Source organism: Mobula birostris, chromosome 6 (assembly GCF_030028105.1).
Source record: "Mobula birostris isolate sMobBir1 chromosome 6, sMobBir1.hap1, whole genome shotgun sequence".
Lineage (NCBI taxonomy): Eukaryota > Metazoa > Chordata > Chondrichthyes > Myliobatiformes > Myliobatidae > Mobula > Mobula birostris.
Window position 1 is genome coordinate 119,844,703 of NC_092375.1, and position 21,991 is coordinate 119,866,693.

The 21,991-nt window shown below is 44.7% G+C and overlaps 1 protein-coding gene across 2 annotated transcripts in view; it reads right to left on the reverse strand.

The window, feature by feature from the left end:
- The window catches only part of lss (lanosterol synthase (2,3-oxidosqualene-lanosterol cyclase)), a 106,264-nt gene that overhangs the window by 54,892 nt on the left and 29,381 nt on the right, over positions 1-21,991 (reverse strand). For both annotated transcript variants that reach the window (XM_072261168.1, XM_072261169.1), the window contains exons 6-11: positions 20,983-21,079; positions 18,001-18,136; positions 15,158-15,266; positions 13,508-13,626; positions 9,132-9,229; positions 342-369 (exon numbers count right to left, since the gene is read on the reverse strand). In XM_072261168.1, coding sequence (XP_072117269.1) covers positions 342-369; positions 9,132-9,229; positions 13,508-13,626; positions 15,158-15,266; positions 18,001-18,136; positions 20,983-21,079 — 587 coding nt within the window. The remainder of the gene's footprint in view (positions 1-341; positions 370-9,131; positions 9,230-13,507; positions 13,627-15,157; positions 15,267-18,000; positions 18,137-20,982; positions 21,080-21,991) is intronic.

Here is a 21,991-nt window from a genome sequence, read left to right on the forward strand (position 1 = left end):
GGGGGGGGTCGAGGAGAAAATAAAATATAATGTGATACTCTATTGCAAGCATAGCACTGTAAGTGTAAATAGCTCTGCGATTGTCAAAACATTTTACATGAGGACCAAACTGCTGACACATATGGAGATTGGAGCTTCATTTTGACGTTCAGATGGCAAAAGAGTAACGCACTGTGACACCAGTCATTGGTAAATGCAGTACCAATTTCATTTGTTCTTTCTTTCCAACCGATCGGAACAGTTCCCAGAATATCCACAGAGCATTTTGAGGAGATCACAAATGGTAACCACGTTCATAATGATGCACCGATGAATATGATCAAAAGAAAATAATTCTTTACCTGCATCTTCAGTCCATCAAGGCCAAGCCTGTCAATTGAATTTGAAGCCGGAATTAACAAGATGTTGTTGGGATGTTTGGGGAAGTCCTTCATCATCTACATTGCCTGCACCTCACTCCAAACTTACCATGTTAAGACCATAAGGCATAGGAGCAGAATTAGGCCATTCAGCCCATCAAGTCTGCTCTGCTATTCCATCATAGCTGATTTATTATCCCTCTCAACCCCATTCTCCCGCTTTCTCCTCCGTAACCTTTGACACCCTGACTGATCAAGAACCTACCAACTTCTGCATTAAATATACTCAAGGTTTTTCCTCCACACCTGTCTGTGGCAATGAACTCCACTGATTCACCATTATCTGGCTAAATAAATTCCTCCTCCTTCTCTCTCGTTCTCAAGGGTCTCCCTTGTATTCTGAGGTTGTGCCCTCTGGTCCTTGACTCCCCCATACAGAAGAAACATCCTGTCCCATCCACTCCATGTAGGTCTTTCAATATTCAATAGGTTTCAGTGGGATCTCCCCCATTCTTCCAAACTCTGGCGAGTGCAGGCCCAGAGCCATCAAACGTTCTTCATCTGCTAACCCTTTCTTAACCCCAACACATCACTGACAGAGTCAGAGATTTATACGTTATGGAAACAGACCCCTCTACAGGTGTGCAGTGGAGATCATCCTAACGTTCTGTGTCACTGTGTGGTACTGAAGCTGCACTGCAGTGGACAGGAGGGCTTTACAACGAGTAATTAAAATTGCCCAATGCATCACTAGCACCAGCCACCCGCCATCAAGGACACGTATACCGAAAGGTGCCAGTAAAAGGCCAGCAATATCGTGACGGATCCCACCCACCCTGCTCATGGACTGTTTGTCCCACTCCCATCAGGGAAGAGCCTACACAGGACCCACAACAGGACCACTAACCTCAAACACAGTTACTTCCCCCAAGCCGTCAGGCTGATCAACACCTTCACCTATTAACCCGCCCACCACCACTACATACACATCAGCTAGTATCATTTTATCTGCAGTACATACAATCAGCCTCTGTATATAACAGTTACCTGAACATTATGTTTTATAGGGTTACTTTTATATTTTTATTTATTGTGTTTTATGCTTTTTGTATTTTATTTGTGCTGTCGGATCCAGAACAACAATCATTTTGTTCTCCTTTACACTCCTGTTCTGAAAAGTGACAATAAACAATTTTGATTTTTAAATCTGCATGCCAAATGGGATTCCCGTCCAAGCTAATCCCATTTGCCTGCATTTGGCCCATAACCCTTTTGAGCTTTCCCATCCATGTAAATGTTGTTAATATACCTGCTTTAAGCACTACCTCAGGCAGCTCATTCCTGCAGACCAGCTGCTGGGTGAAAAAGTTACCACTCTGCTTCAGAGGAAATCTCTCCACCTCTCACCTTCAATATGATTCTCCAACCCTCGGAAACAGCCTGTGTGCATCAACCTTGTTCACTGACGTTTTTACAATTAGTAAGCAAATTAATTATTAGTGATAAGTAATGCTGAGGCTTTATAAAGCATTGGTCAGACTGAATTTAGAGTATTGTGAGCAGTTTTGGCCCCTTGTCTAAGAAAGGATGTGCTGGCATTGGAGAGAGTCCAGAAGAGGTTCACAAGAATGATCTCAGGAATGACAGGGTTAGTGTATGAGGAGCATTTGATGGATCTGGGCCTGTACTCACTGGTGTTTAGAAGATAAAGGGGGATCTCATTGAAAACCTATTGAGTAATGAAAAGGCTAGACAGAGTGGATGTGGAGAGGATGATTCCCATAGTGGGCGAGTCTAGGACCAGAGGGCACAGCCTCAGAATACAAGGACATTCCTTTAGAACAGAGATGAGGAGGAATTTCTTTAGCTAGAGGTTGGTGAATCCGTGGAATTCATTGCTACAGATGGCTGTGGAGGTCGTCACTGGGTATATTTAAGGGAGAGGTTGATAGATTCATGATTAAAAAGGGTGTCAAAGGTTACAGGGAGAAGGCAGGAGAATAGGATTGAGAGAGATAATGAATTAGCCATGGGAACATGGAACAGACTCGATTTCTCTTCCCACCTCTTATGGCAAGCAAATTATCTCTGTTGTGCATCTTTTCCCATTCAGACCTTAGCATCTCAGCATCGGCAGGGAATGATATCACTGACACAGAGAGATGCAAGACACTATGCAGGGCACCTACCCACTGGCATGAGCCCCAGCACCTGTAGATATTTGACCTATGAATTAGTTTCCAGCTTTGGCTGGTGTTGCAATGCAAGAGAGAGACTGGTGGAGAAGTTCCCTCGGTGTACCTCATTGCAATAAATGATACCATGATGGTATTTCATTCGGTCACTCGACAGTTCCAATAACCACCAAGCCAACACTCTCCGCTGGTTTCTGAGCAGCTCAGCACAGGGCAATGGTGCTGCACAGCTGAACTCTACTAGATTTTGTGTATTGCACTGTATAAAACAAGAAACTTCACCACATACGTCAGTGACAGTACACCTGATTCTGATACTGAGTGGGGTGAATGCCCAGCCAGTTAAACACTGATGTCTTCTGAGAGAGGAGAGGACACTGCCAAAGCTGAGAAGCTTATAAGCACGAAGAAAGCCCACAACTGCTGGGCTAATCTACTGAGCTTTATAAGACTCTGCTAAGACCACATGGAGTATTGGGTTCAGTTCTGGTTGGCTCATTGTCAGAAGGATATGGAAGCTTTAGAGAGGGTGCAGAGGCAACTTACTTACCAGGATGCTGCCTGGATTAGAGAGCGTGTCTTACGAGGGCAGGGTGGGCAAGCTTGGGTTTTTTGATTTGGAGCGAAGGAGGATGAGAGGTGATTTGAGAGAGGTGTACATGATAACAGGTGTAGATAGGGTGGACTGTCCGCACTTTTTTTCCAGGGTGGCAATACCTAACATGGGAGGGCATAATTTGAAGGTGATTAGAGGATAGGGGGAGGTCAGGGGTAGATTTTTAACACAGGGAGTGATGGGTGAATGGAACGTGCCATCAGGGGTGGTGGTAGAGGCAGGTAGATTAGGGGTATTTAAGAAATTCTTAGATCAGCACATGGATGATAGAAAATGGAGGGCTTCTGTGTGTGAGGGGGAAGGGTTAGATTGATCTTCGAGTAGGTTAAAAGGCCGGCAAAACATCATGGGCCAAAGGGTCTCTACTGTGCCCTTGTGTTCGTTGTTCCGTATTCAGAACAACGGGTGCTGAAGGAAGGTTTAATGGAGATGAATAAAACGATAAGGGGGTATGGACGGAGTGAATAGGAAGGGCAGGACAACCCGTTACTCGTGTTTGTGGGGGGACGGTTGGATTTAAGTTATTTTGTGAAACGTCTAACCACATCAAAGTTGAGTTTATTGCCATGTGCACAGATACAAGTATGCACAGGTGCAGATGAAAACTTACTTGTAGCAGCATCACAGCCACATAGCATCACATGAGCAGCAATTAAAATGTACCCAGATATACACTTAGAGCCTAATCTCAGAAACAATGTTTGTTTAGTTGGCAAGGTTGCAATGGATTCTAAGATTTATCTTCTTGCATCAAGGTATTGCTTAATATACGAGCACACAGCATTTGAAGTTGTGGTGTACGCCGAGCTTTGGCAACTAGCCTGCAGACATTTCATCACCAGTCGAAGTGACATCCTCAGTGCACAGTTGTTGGTGTCTCTCATGGGCCCCCGTTCACTTGCCTCAGTCCTGATTTGCTAGCCCTTCAGTTGACCTTTGAATTCTATTGGCTCTTAGGGATTCGTAGATGGCGTCTATTTTGATACGTTTGTTTATGGAGTTATCAGAAGAGAACCACGCTTCTAAAGATCCTCGTGTCTGCTTGGCGTTTACCTGCGCCAGATCCTCCGCGGTGTCCTTCTCGGTCTTCGTGTACCAAGGTCAGCGACAGTGGATCATGTCTATATACCGCCAGTTTGTGTTCCCGTAAACCAGCTGAGAGTTTATGTCCTGTCTGGCCATCGTAGTTCTTGCTGCAGTCTCCACATGAACCTGTATACCATACTCTCCTGTAGCGGGGACAAGGCTTATTCTGATTGTCGAAAGTCACTTTGGCTAATTTAGAAATTGCAGCTGCTTTTCCCATTGGTTAACTGCCTGGTGTCAGGGTTCAAATTTTTTTTTATATAGGCATCCATTAGTCTCATGAGACCACAGATTTGTGCCTTGGGGCACAGGGCGCAGGCCTGGGCAAGGTTATATGGAAGACTGGTAGCTGCCCATGCTGCAAGTCTCCCCTCTCCACGCCACTGATGCTGTCCAAGGGAAGGGCATTAGGACCCATACAGCTTGGCACCGCTGTCGTTGCAAAGCAATGTGTGGTTAAGTGCCTTGCTCAAGGACACAACATGCTACCTCAGCCAAGGCTCAGATCGCTAGACGAGCGCCTTAACCACTTGGCCATGCGCCAACACAAATATCAGTTTCAAATATCCTGAGTATGTAGAGAGCATGTGTGGGTGGGAGAAATGAACTGCCTTTTTTCAGTTCCGTACGAAGGTCTGAAGAACACAGCCTGTGCTTTGTGTTTTGTTTTCTAATCTGTTACTTTGCTTCTTGTGTCTGTTTAGTCAGTTACCTTATTTGTTTTCTTAATCTGTTACGTATTTATTGTCTTAATCTGTTACTTTGTTACTTGTTTCCTCATGAAATTGGTTTTAAGGATGACTCATTTCATAGTGGCCATATGAAATCTGAGAAGTTTGGTAGAAATTTGGGTAACTTTATTCCAGATACAAGGTGCCCACACTTCAGAGGGAATTGAATATTTGGTTGAATACTCAATTCTAGTAGTTTTGTTGTTTTTGTGTTTTCTAAATACCCAGTGACTAATCAGCAGCAAGTGCATTTGTGTTACAGAATGGCAAAGCGGTGGACGCTGACTTGTGGTGGGAGATCCTGTGATACCTTCCCAGGGATGGCATTTCAATTTGCACACTGGACCAACGGGTCAGACTGCTGAATTTGAGGACTCCTTGCTACATCACAGAAGGGGTGCCACTGACAGTGATCCCTTTGACAACAAAGAAAAGGTCGATGGGAGAGATCACCTGGCTTCTCGGGTTTTGGCTTTCTGTTTTGGGAGAGCGAGGAGGAGTAGTTCAATTCAGCCGACCTTAACCCAAAGTATGGTAACAGCCTAAGTTGAGCCTTACTAGCCCTGGTGGAGGAAGTGCTTTAAGGGCTGTTATTTTCCTATATAACTGGAATGTCCTGACTCTTAAAGGGATTTCTCCACCTGACAGAGTGTTGGTGTGGGTGGTGTGTTGGGTACTGGTACAAGGTACGAGGTGGATGGCCAGCGTGAGCAGGAACAGTATCCTGGGATGGCTGTGTCTGTGCCAAATGGTGCTGTGAAGCTGGGCACTTGCTGGAAGCTGGATGACACTTACTGAATATGCAGTCCCTAAGCCCACCCGTGGTTCCCACAGGGTGGTGCAGTTGATATATGGTGCATATTTATGCCAACCCAGTGCCCTGGATGAGCACCTTGTCCCTGCTGGTTGGTAAGAGCGCAATTACAAAGGAAGAATGTTTTAAATGATAGCCATTCTCGGCATGTTGTGGCCAGGTTGTCCCGGGAACTGATTTCGATGACCTGCCCATGGAGGAAGGAGGCACTTGTACTGTAATTGGTCACCTACATCTCGGACGAGTCAGGTAGTGCCACTCACCTGGTTGATCACATCCTGAGAGACAGTGTGTAACATGAAGTGAAAGGGGGGGGCAGGTCACACCAGGGTGGGTCTGGGGGCCTTTTGGGGCGCAGGGGGCTGGTGGACTACTGGGTTTACTGTACTGGGCATTGTACTTCTATGTTTTATATGTAACTTAAGGAGTTTGTGAGAGTCATATTAGTTTGAGGGAGGTTCATCACATTCGCAACTTTCGAGGGGTGGAGTGCCTTATTCTTATTGTCGAAAGTTGCTTTGTCCTGTTTTGAAACTGCAAGTGCTTTTCCCATTGGTTAACTGTCTGGTATCCAGTTTCAAATATCCCGGGTATATAGAGAGCACGCGTGGGAGGTTCTGTCTCTCTTCCTTTGTTTAAGGTAAGTGGTGCACGTGACCATCGGGAAGGTATGCTCTGCACATGCTTTTAGCGAAGTATGTTTGTTGAGCGTATATTGGTTGAATATTCAGTTTTGTAGATTCTGTAACTTGGGGAACGTGAATGTTTGGTCAAATTTTTACTGTTTGTTAATAAATGATTAACATACCTATTCGCAGAGAGTGCTTTCTGTATCACTTGCTAGACCCGCAAGACCTGATTCAACACATTGCTTTTGTCAGCTGTCTTTACTGATATCTTGAGACAAGCTTCCTTAAGGTTGCTGTTGGTTTGTGCGCGATTGCGATGTCAACAAAAGCCTATATCAACATGAGCACCTCCAGGGAGAAACACCAACAACTGCGCAGTGAGGGTGTCACCCTAAATGGTGATGAAACATCTGCAAAAACTCATTGCCAAGTTCGGCGAACACCGCAACACCAAACATCTCAACCCAAGCTCCCCACATTCACCACCGTTATACAGCACGCTACAACAACAGTGCTCCGTGGCTACGGTGCTGCTGTAAGTAAGCTTTTTGCTGCCTCTTGTACTTGTGCATATGATAATAAACTTGACTTTGGTGTCTGAATACAACAGCATCTGCCTCCGTTTCAGATCTTTTCTCAGCCTTACCTCACCTGTAAAGAAGTGCGTAAGAAGCTAAACAGTAGTTTAATATGCAAAAGTAACACAATTATTTTCTTTTGGAGTAATATTCTGGTGGAAGCAATCCAAATAAACCTACCTCTTAACAATGAAAACAATGCGATACCAAAGAAAGGACAAAGATCTTTACAATCACTGGCAAAAAACTCAGAAAGTCAGAGTTGCCTATTCTGTGAATGTCAAAGCCTCCAATTCTCTGAACAACCTTCTTACAATCTTTCAGTCCTTGTGGATTCATTGGTAGTAAAATAACTGGACCCAGAACACACGCATATTCACAACTCAATCGCCCTTTATTGTACTTGTGCACAAGGAGAACAGTGTGGCCTGTCACACACACTGTCCTGAAGCCAGGAGAGTAAGTGCAAGTTTTATACAGAATCGGCTTATCAGTTGCAGATATTGACCACTTGGTAAATTTTTGTACGTTTGAATTCCTTACTTGCAAGATCAATTGCCTTTCACATAGAGGTGTTAAAAGTCAATAGAAACTACAAGCTGACAGGTTACTAAAGTAATTGTCCCTTACTTGCTGAGCGTATTTCATATCCTTCCTCATATTCCTATCTCATCTGTCTCTGGCGCCCCCTACTGTGTAAAGGCAAGCTACTGTATGTTCTTTGAGGTCAATTACACACTGCCACAGTCATTGTCTGCAGTAAGCAAGGCTGTCTCCAGTGATCCCATTTCAAAGAACTCTCTTGACTACAAGTGCCTCAGGCTATCCTTGCCTGGATACTGTCTTTAACCCTTGCTTTACCACAACTTCCACATATGCCTTTTAATTGTCTAGCTAAAAACTAACTGAAAGAACTCATCAAGTGCCCTTACAACACGCTGGAGGAACTCAGCAGGTCGGGCAGCATCCGTGTAAACGATCAGTCAACGTTTTGGGCCAGAACCCTTCGTCAGGACTCAACACCAAAGAAGTCCTGACGAAGGGTTCCGGCCCGAAACGCATGTTGTGAGTGTTGCTTTGACCCCAGCATCTGCAGAGTATTTTGTGTCATCAATGCCCTTAATGTTTTTAAACAAGTCAGGGGTAACAGTATTAGAACATAGAACACTACAGGCCCTTTGGACAAACAATATGTGCCGACCTTTTAACCTACTGATCAACCTAACCATGACTGATTAGTATGTTAAGATAAACCTAACCGTGCCCTCCTCCATAACACTCCATTTTCTATCATTCATGTGCCCATCACAGAGTTTCTTAATGTGCCTAATGTATCTACCTCTACCACCATCTCTGGCAGGGCACTCCATGCATCCACCACCCTCTGTATAAAGAACTTAATTCTGTAATCCCCCCTAAACTGTCCTCCAACCACCTTAAAATTATGCCCCTCATATTAGCTACTTCTGCCTGGGGAAAATGTCTCTGGCTAGCCGTTCAATCTATGCCTCTTTTCACCTTGTATACCTCTGTCAGACACCTTTCATCCTCCTTCGCTCCAGAGAAAATCCCAGCTCACAGAACTCATCTTCACAAGGCATGCCCTATAGTCCAGGCAGCATCCTGGTGAATCTCCTCTGCACCCTCTCTAAAGCTCCCACATCCTTTCTATAACGAAGCAACCAGAACTGAGCACAACATTGCAAGTGAGGTCTATCCAGGGCTTTACAGAGCTGAAACGTTATCTCATGGCTCTTGAATCTCCCACCTAATGAAGGTCAACACACCATACACTTTCTGAACAACCCTATCAACTTCTGCGGCAACCTTGCAGGATTTATGGACGTGCACCCCAAGTTCCCTCTGTTCCTCCTCACTGCTAAGAATCCTGCCATTCCCTCTGTATTCTGCCTTTGAACTTGACCTTCCAAAATGAATCGCTTCACACTTTTCTGGTTGAACTCCATCTGTCACCTTGAATAGGCATGACACTAACGAATATCTTGGGTCAAGCAAAACACGTCAACAAGCAGATTACTGGTTGTTGGGTACGTCTCCACCCCATTCTCACTTCAAGCCTAGCTGTTACTCTCACCCCAAAGTAATCTCAAGAGACGACTTACCAAAGATAGTCTGGGATACGAGAAACGTGTTCCAGGAAAGCAGGAGACTCAGGACCCTCCACATGCCAGCGAACTAACATATTGATTGTTTTGGAGATCTGGAGGACAGACACAGTCATTAATAATCTGAAGCATAAAGGATGTCATTCAAAGTGACCCTGTCCAAGTGACCTCCTCTGTAGCAAGGACAACTGAGTACAGTGACTGTTACCAACTTACCACCACTTCCAAGAAGGGAAATTCTCGTGTCATGAGTGCACAGTGTGCAAGGAGTAATCCATGTTCAGTTTACCCAAATGGATGTGTTGTATTTTTTAAACATGTTTTCCTCATCCTTGCTGCCAAAGCCTACACCCGTAGGGTTGATTTGCTCTCTGTGAATCAGAATGAAATTTTTACATGGGTATCAATACCAGAGAGTATGCCAAATCTGGATACAGTGGATGTCAGCTTATTAGGTTCCTCTCTGGTTCGCCTCATCTCTCAGACTTTGGGGAGGAGTTGAACAAATGCTCAAGCTAGAAATTACTCACAGACATCTGCAAGTTAAAACACCACAGGTGCAATTCCTGCATTAAGTATATAAAAAGTAGCCTATGAATAGTGGTGGATACAGCCCAGTTTATCACAGGCAAAGCCATAAGACCATGAGACGTAGGAGCAGAATTAGGCCATTTGGCCCATCGAGTCTGCTCCGCCGTTCAATCATGGCTGATCATTTTTTTCTCTTCTTCAATCCCATTTTCCAGCCTTCTCCCCGTAACCTTTGATGCCGTGTCCAATCAAGAACCTATCAATCTCTGCTTTAAATACACCCAATGACCTGGCCTCCACAGTTGCATGTGGCAACAAATTCCACAAATTCACCACCCTCTGGCTAAAGAAATTTCTCCCCACTATTGAGAACATCTACCACAGGAAAGCAGCATCCATCATCAAGGACTCCCACAATCCAGGCCATGCTCTCTTCTCACTGTTGCCATCAGAAAGGAGGTCCAGGAGCTTCAGGTCCCACACTACCAGGTTCAGGAACAGTTATTATCCATCAATCATCCGGCTCCTGAACCTGCGTGGATAACTTCACTCACTTCAACTCCAAACTGATTCCACAAGCAATCGACTCATTTTCAAGGACCCATGTTCTCAGCATTATTTACTTATTAATTGCCTGGATTGGGGAGCATGTCTTATGAGAATACGTTGAGTGAACTCAGCCTTTCCTCCTTGGAGTGACGGAGGAAGAGAGGTAACTTGATAGAGGTGTATAAGATGATGAGAGGCATTGATCGTGTGGATAGTCAGAGGCTTTTCCCAGGGCTGAAATGGCTAACACAAGAGGGCACAGTCTTAAGGTGCTTGGAAGTAGGTACAGAGGGGATGTCAGGGGTAGGTTTTTTTTATGCAGAGCGTGGTGAGTGCGTGGAATGGGCTGCCAGCGATGGTCGTGGAGGCGGATACGATACGGTCTTTTAAAGAGACTCCTGGATAGGTACACGGAGCTTAGAAAAATCGAGCGCTATGGGTAACCTTAGGTAATTTCTATAGTAAGGACATTTCGGCACAGCTTTGTGGGCCAAAAAGCCTATATTGTGCTGTAGGCTTTCTAAGTTCTATGCTCTATTATTATGTAGTTTGTGTGTAGTTTTCCATTGATTCTATTCCCTTTCTTTGTTCTACTGTGAATGCCTGCAAGAATCTCAAAGAGGTATATGGTGACTTTGCTGATAAATTTACTTTGATCTATACACAATTGCTTCGAAATTAAAAGAAAAGCATATTATTACCTCTGCGGAAAGGCCTGGAACCAATGAATGAGATTCAGAGGCATTAAAGAATATAGCTTCAGAATGCCGGCAAACAATCGCACACTCCAGCTTACAAGATGCTTGCAAATGAGCAGCAGAGTCCCTGTGTTCATTGAAGTTGAAGGAATATTTCTCTTCCATAATAAACATAGCTTTACTTGTCACATGTGCAGTGAAATGTGCAGTAAAATTCATCCTTTGTGTCATATCAAGTCAGCAAGGATTGTAACACACACTAAATGTGGCGGGAGGAGAAGATGGCGGCGCGATGCAGTGCCCAGCTCTCCGGTGAAATGATATCGTATTTGTAAGTAGGATGCTGTGCACAATTCTGATTTGATGGAGACAGACGTGAGAGCACAGAGGAACATCTGGAGAAATTTCTGAAATGCCCGGTTCACTGCCGCTGCTACTGTGCGATTGAGAATCTCCGGAGGGAAGGCCCCAAAATCCCCAGCTTTGCCTGCTGCTGGCGACCAGGGCTGGGGTCAAAGCATTTGGCAGAGATGGTGCTCGGTACTCGGTGTTGGAGGGCTGATCGGAGGTCAAAGTTTTCGGACGACTCAGAGTCGGACTGTGGTCGGGCATAGCAGGGAGAGTTTTCTTCCTTCTCCCGTCTGCATGAGATGTGGGACTTGCGAGAGACTTTGAACTTTTTTTTTACTGTGCCATGGCCTGTTCTTCATGAAGCTATGGTATTTTTGCACTGTTGTAACTATATGTCATAATTATGTGGTTTTTGTTAGTTGTTCAGTCTTGGTCTGTCCTGTGTTTCTGTGATATCACACCGGAGGAATATTGTATCATTTCTTAATGCATGCATTACTAAATGACAATAAAAGAGGACTGCGTGTCCTCATAATCTCATAATCTAATCTAAATACTGGAGGAACTCAGTACATCAGGTAGTGAATAAACAGTTGATATTTTGGTCCAAAACCTTTCATCAGTACATTCCTCAGGCGAGGATAACACTTGGGGCAACATAGCATGCTCACAACTCACTAACCCTAACTATACATCCTTGGACTGTGGGAGGAAACTGGAGCACCCGGAAGAAATCCATGTGGTCACGGGGAGAATGTGCAAACTCCTGACAGACAATGGTGGGAATCAAACCCCGATCAGTGAACATTGGCCCTGTAATAGTGCCACACTAACTACTATGCTACAATGCCTCCCCATCAACTTAGTGAAAAGATTTCCCCAATTTCATTCAAATATATCAAGTTTCAGTATTTAGCTGAAGTAACTTAGTCACATTATTTAGTAACACGGCCACACAGATTGTTAAATTTAAGAAGTAAATATGCTGTAAATATGTTCTGAGCAGATTAATAAAATTAGGTTGCCATCCAAGATTACAGCCACCTGTTACAAATTACAAACTTATATTAAAAATTACGGAGCTAATGATTTCAAGAGCAACTAAACACATTTTGTTAAACATTGCCGTACCTTAGTGAATAGGTAACTAAGGATTTTCAATATATTGTGAACATTAATTCTTAGTGTTTACCACTTAGTATAATTCCTTTACTCCTAAAGTCTGTTATGTCTAACGCCATGGATCCTACATACCATCAAGCAGCTTTAAATACTAACGAGAGGCACAAACTGGGGGACAGCAACAAGCTAAGAGGCTGACCAGTTAAAGCTGAGCTATGCAGAAATTTCATCTCTCGGGGTAATTAATCGCTCAGTGGTGGTAGAGGGCAGATTGCTGCAGATATTTAAGATGGAGACAGATAAACATTTGAATGATTGAGGGATTAAGGGTTATGGGGAACTGGCTGAAGAGAGGCAGAGGCCCTCGTGGATCAGAAGTGATCCTATTGAATAGTGGGGAAGGCTTGCAGGGCCTGGTAGCCTGCTCCTGCTCGTGTCCGTTACTTGCAATTTGCACATTCTCCCACAGTCCTTTTAGCTTGCTTACACAAAAAACAAACATTGCAAAGCTGTATCTACAAAATGTCTACTTAGCACTGACAGGGTCCAAAGGTGCATACAGTCACTGATACACTAGATAGAGGTATACACGATGACAAGAGGCATTGTTAAGAGTGGACAGCCAAAGACCTTTACCCAGGGCAGAAATGGCTAATACGTGGGGGCACAATTTTAAGGTGATTGGAGGAAAGTATGGGGGGTGGGGGGGCGGTTGTCAGCGGTAGGTTCTTCACAAAGAGCGTGGTGGGTGGGTGAGTGCCTGGAACATCCTGCCAGGGGTTGTGGTAAAAGTAGATATATTAGTGCATTTAAAAAATTTAGATAGGCACATAGACAAAGGAAGAATGGAGGACTATGTGGGAAGGAAAGGTAGATTGATCTTACAGCAGGTTAAAGGGTCAGCACAACATTGTGGGCCGAAGGGCCTGTACTGTGATGTAATATTCCATGTTCTATGATAATAGAGCACTTGTCTGTGCGAGGAGTGGCGCCCCGCGCAGCCTTTCAAACTGTGCCTGGTAAGGCATGAAAATGCCCGACACAGGCCTCTTCGGTCTGAGTCGACGTCGTCATCATTATGATAATATATGCGCCAAACAAGTATTTTGAGTTGACACATACCGGCCCAATGCTAATGCACTTTGTGAACCTGTCGTCAGCCATGATGTGGTCGTACAGCTCTGACACTGCCCATTTCCTCAGGCTTGCGCTGTGGTATTCCTCGTACACATTGAGCAAAACTGCAAAAAACAAAAGAGCCCGAATTTAGCAGCACGTCACACACTAAGTGACTGGATGGAGAATTATCGTCACCTGTCACATGTACAGAATCTGAAAACGAACACTCAACTGTGCCATTTGCATCTTTGCTTGCGATGTACTGGAGGGGGGGCAGGTCACAACTGACGCTGCGTTTCCGGCGCCTGCGCAGCATGCCCACACCATAACCGGATGTCCTGTCTTATGATCTCAGGGTCTTTGGAAGGTGGGAGGAAACCAGAGTACCCAGAGGAAACCCACGCGGTGACGGCGAGAATGTACAAATCCCCTGTCGTCAGCGGCGGAATCAGAGATCGCCGGCGGAATCAAAGCGCTACGCAAACACTGCTGCAGAATGATGCACTCATGTCCGTGTTTATTCATGGTAGAATACGCTGTATGGTGGAGGAGGAAGTGAGAAGGAACCAAGGAACATCAGCCTACTGCCTGTTTTTAGCAGAGCTTCGACATTGACTTTTCAATTACAGGTAACACTCTCCCCACCATGGAGCGCTTCTACAAGGGATTCAGTCTCAAGCATCCATCACCATCCAGTGGCTGCTGCCACTGGAGAGGAGGTACAGGAGCCTCCGGTTCCACACCAGGAACCATTATTACCCCTCAACCATCCGGCTCCTGATCCAGTGTGGATAACCTCGCTCACCTCAACTCCGAGCTGACTGCACAGCCTGTGAACTCACTCTCAAGGACTCTACAACTCAAGTTCTCACTGTTTATTTACTATTTGTGTTTGTATTTGCACAGGTGGTCTTTGTTTACACGTTGATTGTTGGTCAGTCTTTGTGTGGAAGGAATTTGCACGTTCTCCCCATAACCATGTGGGATTTCTCCAGGTGCTCCAGTTTCCTCCTACATTCCAAAGACCCTGAGATCATAAGACAGGAGTAGGCCATTCAGCCCATCTAGTCTTCTCCACTCCCCTCATCTCTGTACTAAAGGATTATCCTTGTATCCTGAGGCTGTTCCTGCGGTTCTAAATTCCCCTACTATAGGAAACATCTTCTCCACAACCACTCTATCTAGGACCTTCAATATTCCATAGGTTTCAATGAGATCCTTCTAAACTCCAGCGAGTAAAGGCCCACATGCACGGGTTAGTAGGTTAATTGGTTACATGGGTGTAATTGGGCAACGCAGGCTCATTGAGCCAGAAGGGCCTGTTACCGTGCTGTGTCTCATAGGTAAAAACAATAAAATAAAGTAAAAGCCAGTATTCAGTTAGCTCTTTAGATAACTCAGCCCCTGTGTGTTGTTAAAGAGCCTCAAGTCATAATGACTGGGTTCTGTTTCTGATCGATAATCATCAGAGGCCGAGCTCCTGAAACACGTCTCCAGGACATTACCTCACCTTAGAAGGAAAAGAGAGATCAGAACAGAGTACCTTTTCATAGAGAATGTTAAAAACAAAAACTGAACATTGACCGTGTTACCTAAAAACAAAGGTATGTTCAAAACACGTCCACACTGGAAAACCGAAGGAATTCTCCATACCGTATGCCGCAGTGAGGAGCTTGCTGTGAGGCGTGTAAAGATCGCAGGCCGCCACGTTGTTTCGCTGGCCAGGCCAGTCAATGGTCTCATAATCCTCAATGTAGAGCTCCTGTAGTAACACAAGATCCAATTTTTCAGCGGTTTGATGTCCTCCTCAGGGTCAATAGAGTCATAGCACACTTCAGCACAGTAAACAGGCCCCTTGGCCATTTAGACCGTGCCAAACTTTTATTCTGCCTCTTACCCTGAAATCGCCCTACCGTCCATGTACTTCTCTTAAATGCAAAAATCAAACCTGTATCCACCACTTCCACTGGCAGCTCGTTCCATACTCTCACTACCTCCGAGTGAAGTTCCCCCTCAGGTTCACCTTTTACCCTTAACCCATGACCTCTAGCGTCGACCAACCTCAGTGGTAAAAGTCTGCTTGCATTTGCCCTATCTATACACCTCATAATTTTGTAAACCTGTCAAATCTCCCTTCATTCTCCCTTGCAGCAGGGGATAAAGCCTTGACCTGTCCCTGTAACTCAAGTCCCAGTGTAAAAGTTTCTATGAATTAGAGTCAGCAATGAAACAACAATCTGCAATGACAAAGACGACACGTCAGTGGTTCTACTGCATTAGGAGCTTGAGGACATTCTGTATGTCACAAAAGACACTTGCAAACTTCTACAGTTGTACGGTAGAGAGCATTGTGACTCTGCATCACAGCTTAGTACGGAGCTTCCAACGTGCGGGACTGCAGGAGGTCACAAAGCGTCGCAGACTCAGCACCTTCCGTCATGGGCATAAGCCCACCGTCCAGGCCACACTCCCTTCTCACTGCTGCCATCGGGCAGGAGGTACAGGAGCCTTGGGTCCCACTCCACCAGGTTCAGGAACAGTTATTACTCCTCAACCATCAGGCTCCTGAACCAGTGTGGATAACTTCACTCACCTCAACACTGAACTGATTCCAGAACCTACAGACTCACTTTCAACAACTCATGCTCTCAGTAATATTTAATTTCCTATGTATTAATTTTTTTTGCATTTGCATAGTTGGTCTCCATCCGCACATTGGTTATTTGTCAGTCTTAGTTTGTGTGTCGTTTTTTATTGATTCTATTGTATTTCTTTACACTACTATGAATGCCCGCAATAAAATGAATCCCAGTGACATGGTGACATATAAATATTCTGATAACAAATTGACCTTGAACTTTGAACCTTGCCTGCCATCGAGGCCACTTTCAAGAGGCAGATCCATCACTCAGAACCCTCAGCATCCTGGACTTGCCCTCTTCCCGTTACTACCATCGGGGAGGAGGTAAAGGAGCTTGAAGACCCAAACTCAGTGATTCAGGAACAACTTCTTCCCCTCCGCTGTTAGATTGCTGAATGGTGGCTGTTCCTTGCTTTTTTGCACAATTCATTTATCTTTGCGATTTACAGTAATTTTATGTTTTCACACTGTAGACAAGTCACCTAACTTCACGTCACTTATGTCAGGGATAATAAATCTGATTCTGATGACTGTCATTGCGAAAAACAACAAGAGATCAGAGGGATCTTGGGGTCAGAGTCCATAGGACGCTCAAAGCAACTGTGCAGGTTGACTCTGTGGTTAAGAAAGCATACGGTGTATTGGCCTTCATCAATCGTGGACTTGAATTTAGGAGCCGAGAGATAATGTTACAGTTATATAGGACCCTGGTCAGACTACACTTGGAGTACTGTGCTCAGTTCTAGTCGCCTCACTACAGGAAGGATGTGGAAACCATAGAAAGAGTACAGAGGAGATTTACAAGGGTGTTGCCTGGATTGGGGAGCATGCATTATGAAAACAGGTTGAGTGAACTCGGCCTTTTCTCTTTGGAGCGATGGAGGATGAGAGGTGACCTGATAGAGGTGTATAAGGTGATGAGAGGCATTGATCATGTGGATAGTCAGAGACTTTTTCCCAGGGCTGAAATGGTTGCTACAAGAGGACACAGGTTTAAGGTGCTGGGGAGTAGATACAGAGATGTCAGGGGTAAGTTTTTTACTCCAGAGAATGGTGAGTGTGTGGAATGGGCTGCCGGCAATGGTGGTGGAGGCGGATACGGATACCATAGGGTCTTTTAAGAGACTTTTGGATAGGTACATGGAGCTTAGAAAAATAGAGGGCTATGGGTAAGCCTAGTAATTTCTAAGGTAAGGACACATTTGACACAGCTCTGTGGGCCGAAGGGCCTGTAACCGTGCTGTAGGTTTTCTATGTTTCTAGATAAAGTATAAAGTATGTTTCTAGATAAAGTATAAAGTATGTTTCTAGATAAAGTATAAAGTATGTTTCTAGATAAAGTATAAAGTATGTTTCTAGATAACTTAGCCAGAAGCATTCTGAAGAATGGAACTAAACTCCATCTCCTGTAGGGCTCGACCTTTCACAAGTTCCCATGCGTCGATGCCAGAAGCACTCAGAAGGCTGGACAGCATTGGCACAAAAAGACAGAATTGTCAGTTCTGAACTGGGTGTTTGGGGTATATTGCATGCATCTCACTGAGAGAGCGAACTCAAACACGGAACGGTCAAAAAGAAAGCTTGCGCCTGGTACAATATTCAACTCAATACATTCCGCAAATACACTACCTTCAGGAGTTAACGTTTAGGTTGGCATCGCTGCTTTTGGACACCGAGCTTCCAGCCGAACATTCACAACTCCTGACACTTTAGTGAGTTGCTCCTGTCCAGTTTAACCAGAGTTGCTCCAGTTTAAATGTTAAACTCAAGATGCGGAACTCGTTCAATAAAAAGCACAAATATCAACCCTCCGCACATGGGGGGGGGAAGGGGCGCTGTAGGCATCTGACAGTACCTGGCGCAGGCTGAGGATCAGCTCGTCCTCCTGTGCTGTGAGACGCTTGGCATAGCAGTAGCTCATGGGGAGGTAGACTTGTCGACAGTGACACCACAAGGTGGAGGGGTGAGCCGGCACCCATCGAGGGAAAAGCCTAAAACACACACAGGCAGGTAGAAGTAAAGAATTTTAAACACCTGTGTAAAACACAAGGCCTTAATACACTGGAGCAGAATTAAGCCATTCAGCCCATCGAGTCTGCTCCACCATTCCATCATGGCTGATTTATTATCCCTCTCTCCTGCTTGCCCTTACGAATCAAGACCCTATCAACCTCCGCTTTAAATATATGCAATGTCTTGGCCTCCACAGCCCTCTGTGGCAAAGAATTCCACACATTCACCCCCATTAATAGGTGACCCTTCAAGAATCACTTGACTCAGGAATGATTCCGGAGGAATGGAAGATTGCAAACTTTCACTCTTTCAGGGAAGAATGAAAATTACAGGCCAGTTAGGCTGACCTCGTAAGTCCAATATTAAAGATGAGGTTTCAGAGAACATGGAGGCACATGTTAAAATGGGCCAAAGTCAGCATAGAAATCCTGCTTGATAAATCTGTTGGAATTTCTTGAAGAAATAACAAGCAGGATAGATAAAGGAGAGTCAGTAGCTGTTGTTTATTTGGATGATCAGAAGGCCGTTGACAAGGTGCTGCACATGAGGCTGCTAAACAAGATAACAGCTCATGGTATTACTGGAAAGGTACTAGCATGGATAGAAGATTGGCTGACTGGCAGGAGGGAAAGAGTGGGAACCTTTTCTGGTTGGCTGCAGGAGGCTAGTTGTGTTCCACAGGGTTCAAGTTGGGGCCACTTCTCTACACGTTTTATATCAATAATTTGGATGATGGAATTGATAGCTTTGTGGCCAAGTTTGCAGATGTTGAACGATAGGAGAAGGGCAGGTAGTGTTGAGGAAGCAGGGGGTTTGCAAAAGGACTCAGACAGATTGGGAGAATGGGCAAAGGAGGGGGACGGAGGACTGTTGCTCGCTGCTTACATGCGGGAGGGGGGAGCTGGGGGGTACTTTGGGGTCCTCATGTCTAACTGTCGTTCATTCTTGGGGCACTTCTCTGTTTTCGTGGGTGTTTTACAAAGAAAAAGCATTTCAGGATGTATATTGTATACAGTTCTGACATTAAATTGAAGCTTTGAACCTTTGAGATGGAATACAGTGTAGGGAAGTGTATGGTCATGCACTTTGGCAAAAGGAGTAACAGCATGGACTATTTTCTAAACGGGGAAAAAAAATTCAGAAATCATCAGTGCAATGAGACTTGAGAGTCCTTGTGCAGTATTCCGTAAAGATCGCTCACAACACGCTGGAGGAACTCAGCAGGTTGGGCCGCATCTGTGGAAACGATCAGTCAACGTCCTCCAGCGTGTTGTGAGTGTTGCTTTGAACCCAGCGTCTGCAGAGTATTTTGTGTTTCCGTAAAGATCATCTTGCAGGTTGACTCAGTGGAGAGGAAGGCAAATGCAATGTTAGCATTCATTTCAAAAGGATTAGTATATTAAAAGCTAGGATGCAATTCTGGGGTTTTATAAGGTATCTGTCAGACCGCCCTTGGAGTATTGTGAGCAGTTTTATGCCCCTTATCCAAGAAAGGATGTGCTGGCATTGGAGAGAGTTAGAACTGTTGCGGGAATGAAAGGGTTAACGTGCGAGGAGCATTTAATGGTTCTAGGCCTGTACTCACTGGAGTTAAGGAGGATAAAGGGGTACCTCATTGAAACCTATTGAATACTGAAAGGCCTGATAGAGTGGACATGAAGATATTTCCTGTAGTGGGTGAGTCTAGGACCCGAGGGCAGAGGCTCAGACTAGAAAGACAGGCACGAGGAGGAATTACTTGAGACAAACAATGGTGAATCTGTGGAATTCATTGCCACAGATGTCTGTCGAGTCCAAGTCATGGGGTAAACTTAACGCAGATGTTGATAGGTACAACACACACAATGCTGGAGGAACTCAGCAGGCCAGGCAGCATCTATGAAAAAAAAGCAGAGTCGATGTCTTGAGCCAAAAACCCTTCAGCAGGTCCTGCCCTGCTGAGCTGCCCCAGCATTTTGTGTAGGCTGCTTGGCTTTCCGGCATCTACAGATTTTCCCTTGTTCGTGATTGGAGGTTGATAGGTTTTTCGATTTGTAAGGATGCCAAACATTACGATGAGAAGGCAGGGGGAATGGGGTTGAGAGGGTTAACAAATGGCAGAATGGCCTAATTCTGCTCTCCTGTCTTATGGTCTTGTAGCTCACTAAAATAACCAACTGGTGATTGAATCTGATGAATGTATCCATTTGAATTTTTTGTATCTTCCTAACTTCAGGTTGCCTCCTCTGCTTTATCAATACAGGTTCCAGCACTGCACTCAGTAGCAACAATTTGTATCTACACATCCTCTTTAACACAGCAAGATTTCCCAGAATCATTCAGAGGAACATCAGAACTTAAGGAAATGTCAGGGAGGGCCACAAAAGCTTGGTCTACGAGGCACACAAACAAAATCAAGAGAAGCTGAGGTTTATGGAGAGGGAACCCTCAAGCTCTTAGGGAGCTGAAGACCAGTGGTGGAATGATCAAGTCAGGCTAAAACAAAGAGCTAGGTAAGTGTGAGTATCAGATGGCTGCATCAGATTGCAGAGTGGAGGTACCAGGGAGGGGATTTGAAAATGTGATGAATTTTAAAATAATGGACATTTCTGAAACAAATGCAAAACTGTGTGAGTTAGTATGTGGACAGAGCTTTAAAAGACTTTAATTGAAATATAATCGGTGTGCAAGAGGGGGATTAAAGAAATAGTCTCGATAAACTTCTTGTTTTGACCAAGTTTGTTACATAATAAAAATGACAAAAGGCACTCCTTTTTCATTTTACACTAACTATGCTTCCTGAGCCCACAAACTTGAAGCATTCAGTGGCTGTTACAGGACTCACCACATCTCTGGAAACAGTGTGTTCATCCCCTCCCAGCTGTAGACATTAAGGATAGCTAACCAGAATTTTCCCCAAGATGGAATTCCAACTGCACCACCTGAAACCAGAGGAAGATGATTCGAGAATGAGTTTCACACTGTCCACAAAAATTCCCAATGACAGACAATAACTTAAAAATACTCCTGACAGGAACGAGCAGTGCACTGCATTCTTAAAAAGTGAATGCACTGGGGGGTCAGAAATGGAGTCTGAGGGAATTAAGAATGCCCAACTCTGAAGTAATAAGTTTGAAGTTTATAACAAAGTGAATTTTATAAAATGTTTAACCACCGCGACAAAGGCAGCAGTGATGACACACAGCATTTCACAATACACCACAGAATAGGCCCTTCATCCACATTCATCAGGAGTTTGGCCAGCTGCCTACCATTTGATTTCATTTGGGCAATCTCCCTCCAAACCAGGGCTTCCCAACCTGGGTCCATGGACGTCCCGGTTAATGGTAAGGCTCCATGGCATAAAAAAATTGGGAATCTCTGCTCTACATCTTTCCTGTCACAAGCCTGCCTAAGTGCCCGTTATAAACACTGTAATTATACCTGCCTCTAGCACTTCCTCTGGCAGCTCATTCAGTGTACCCATACCATCTGTGTGGAAAACGTTGCCTCTCAAAGTAAGTTTATTATCAAGGTACATCTCTATGTCACCATATACAACCCTGAGATTCATTTTGTTGCAGGCATACTAGTAAACCAAGATACATAATAGCACAGTGGTGTTAAGAAAACAACCTCTCACTCAATGTCGCAACAACCGAGGAGCTGGTGGTGGACTACAGGAGGAATGGAGACAGGCTAGCCCCTATTGACATCAGTGGATCTGGGGTTGAGAGGGTGAACAACTTTAAGTTCCTTGGCATAAACATCACTGAAAACCTCATGTGGTCTGTACATACTGGCTGTGAGGTGAAAAAGGCATAACAGCCTCTCTTTCACCTCAGATGGTTGAA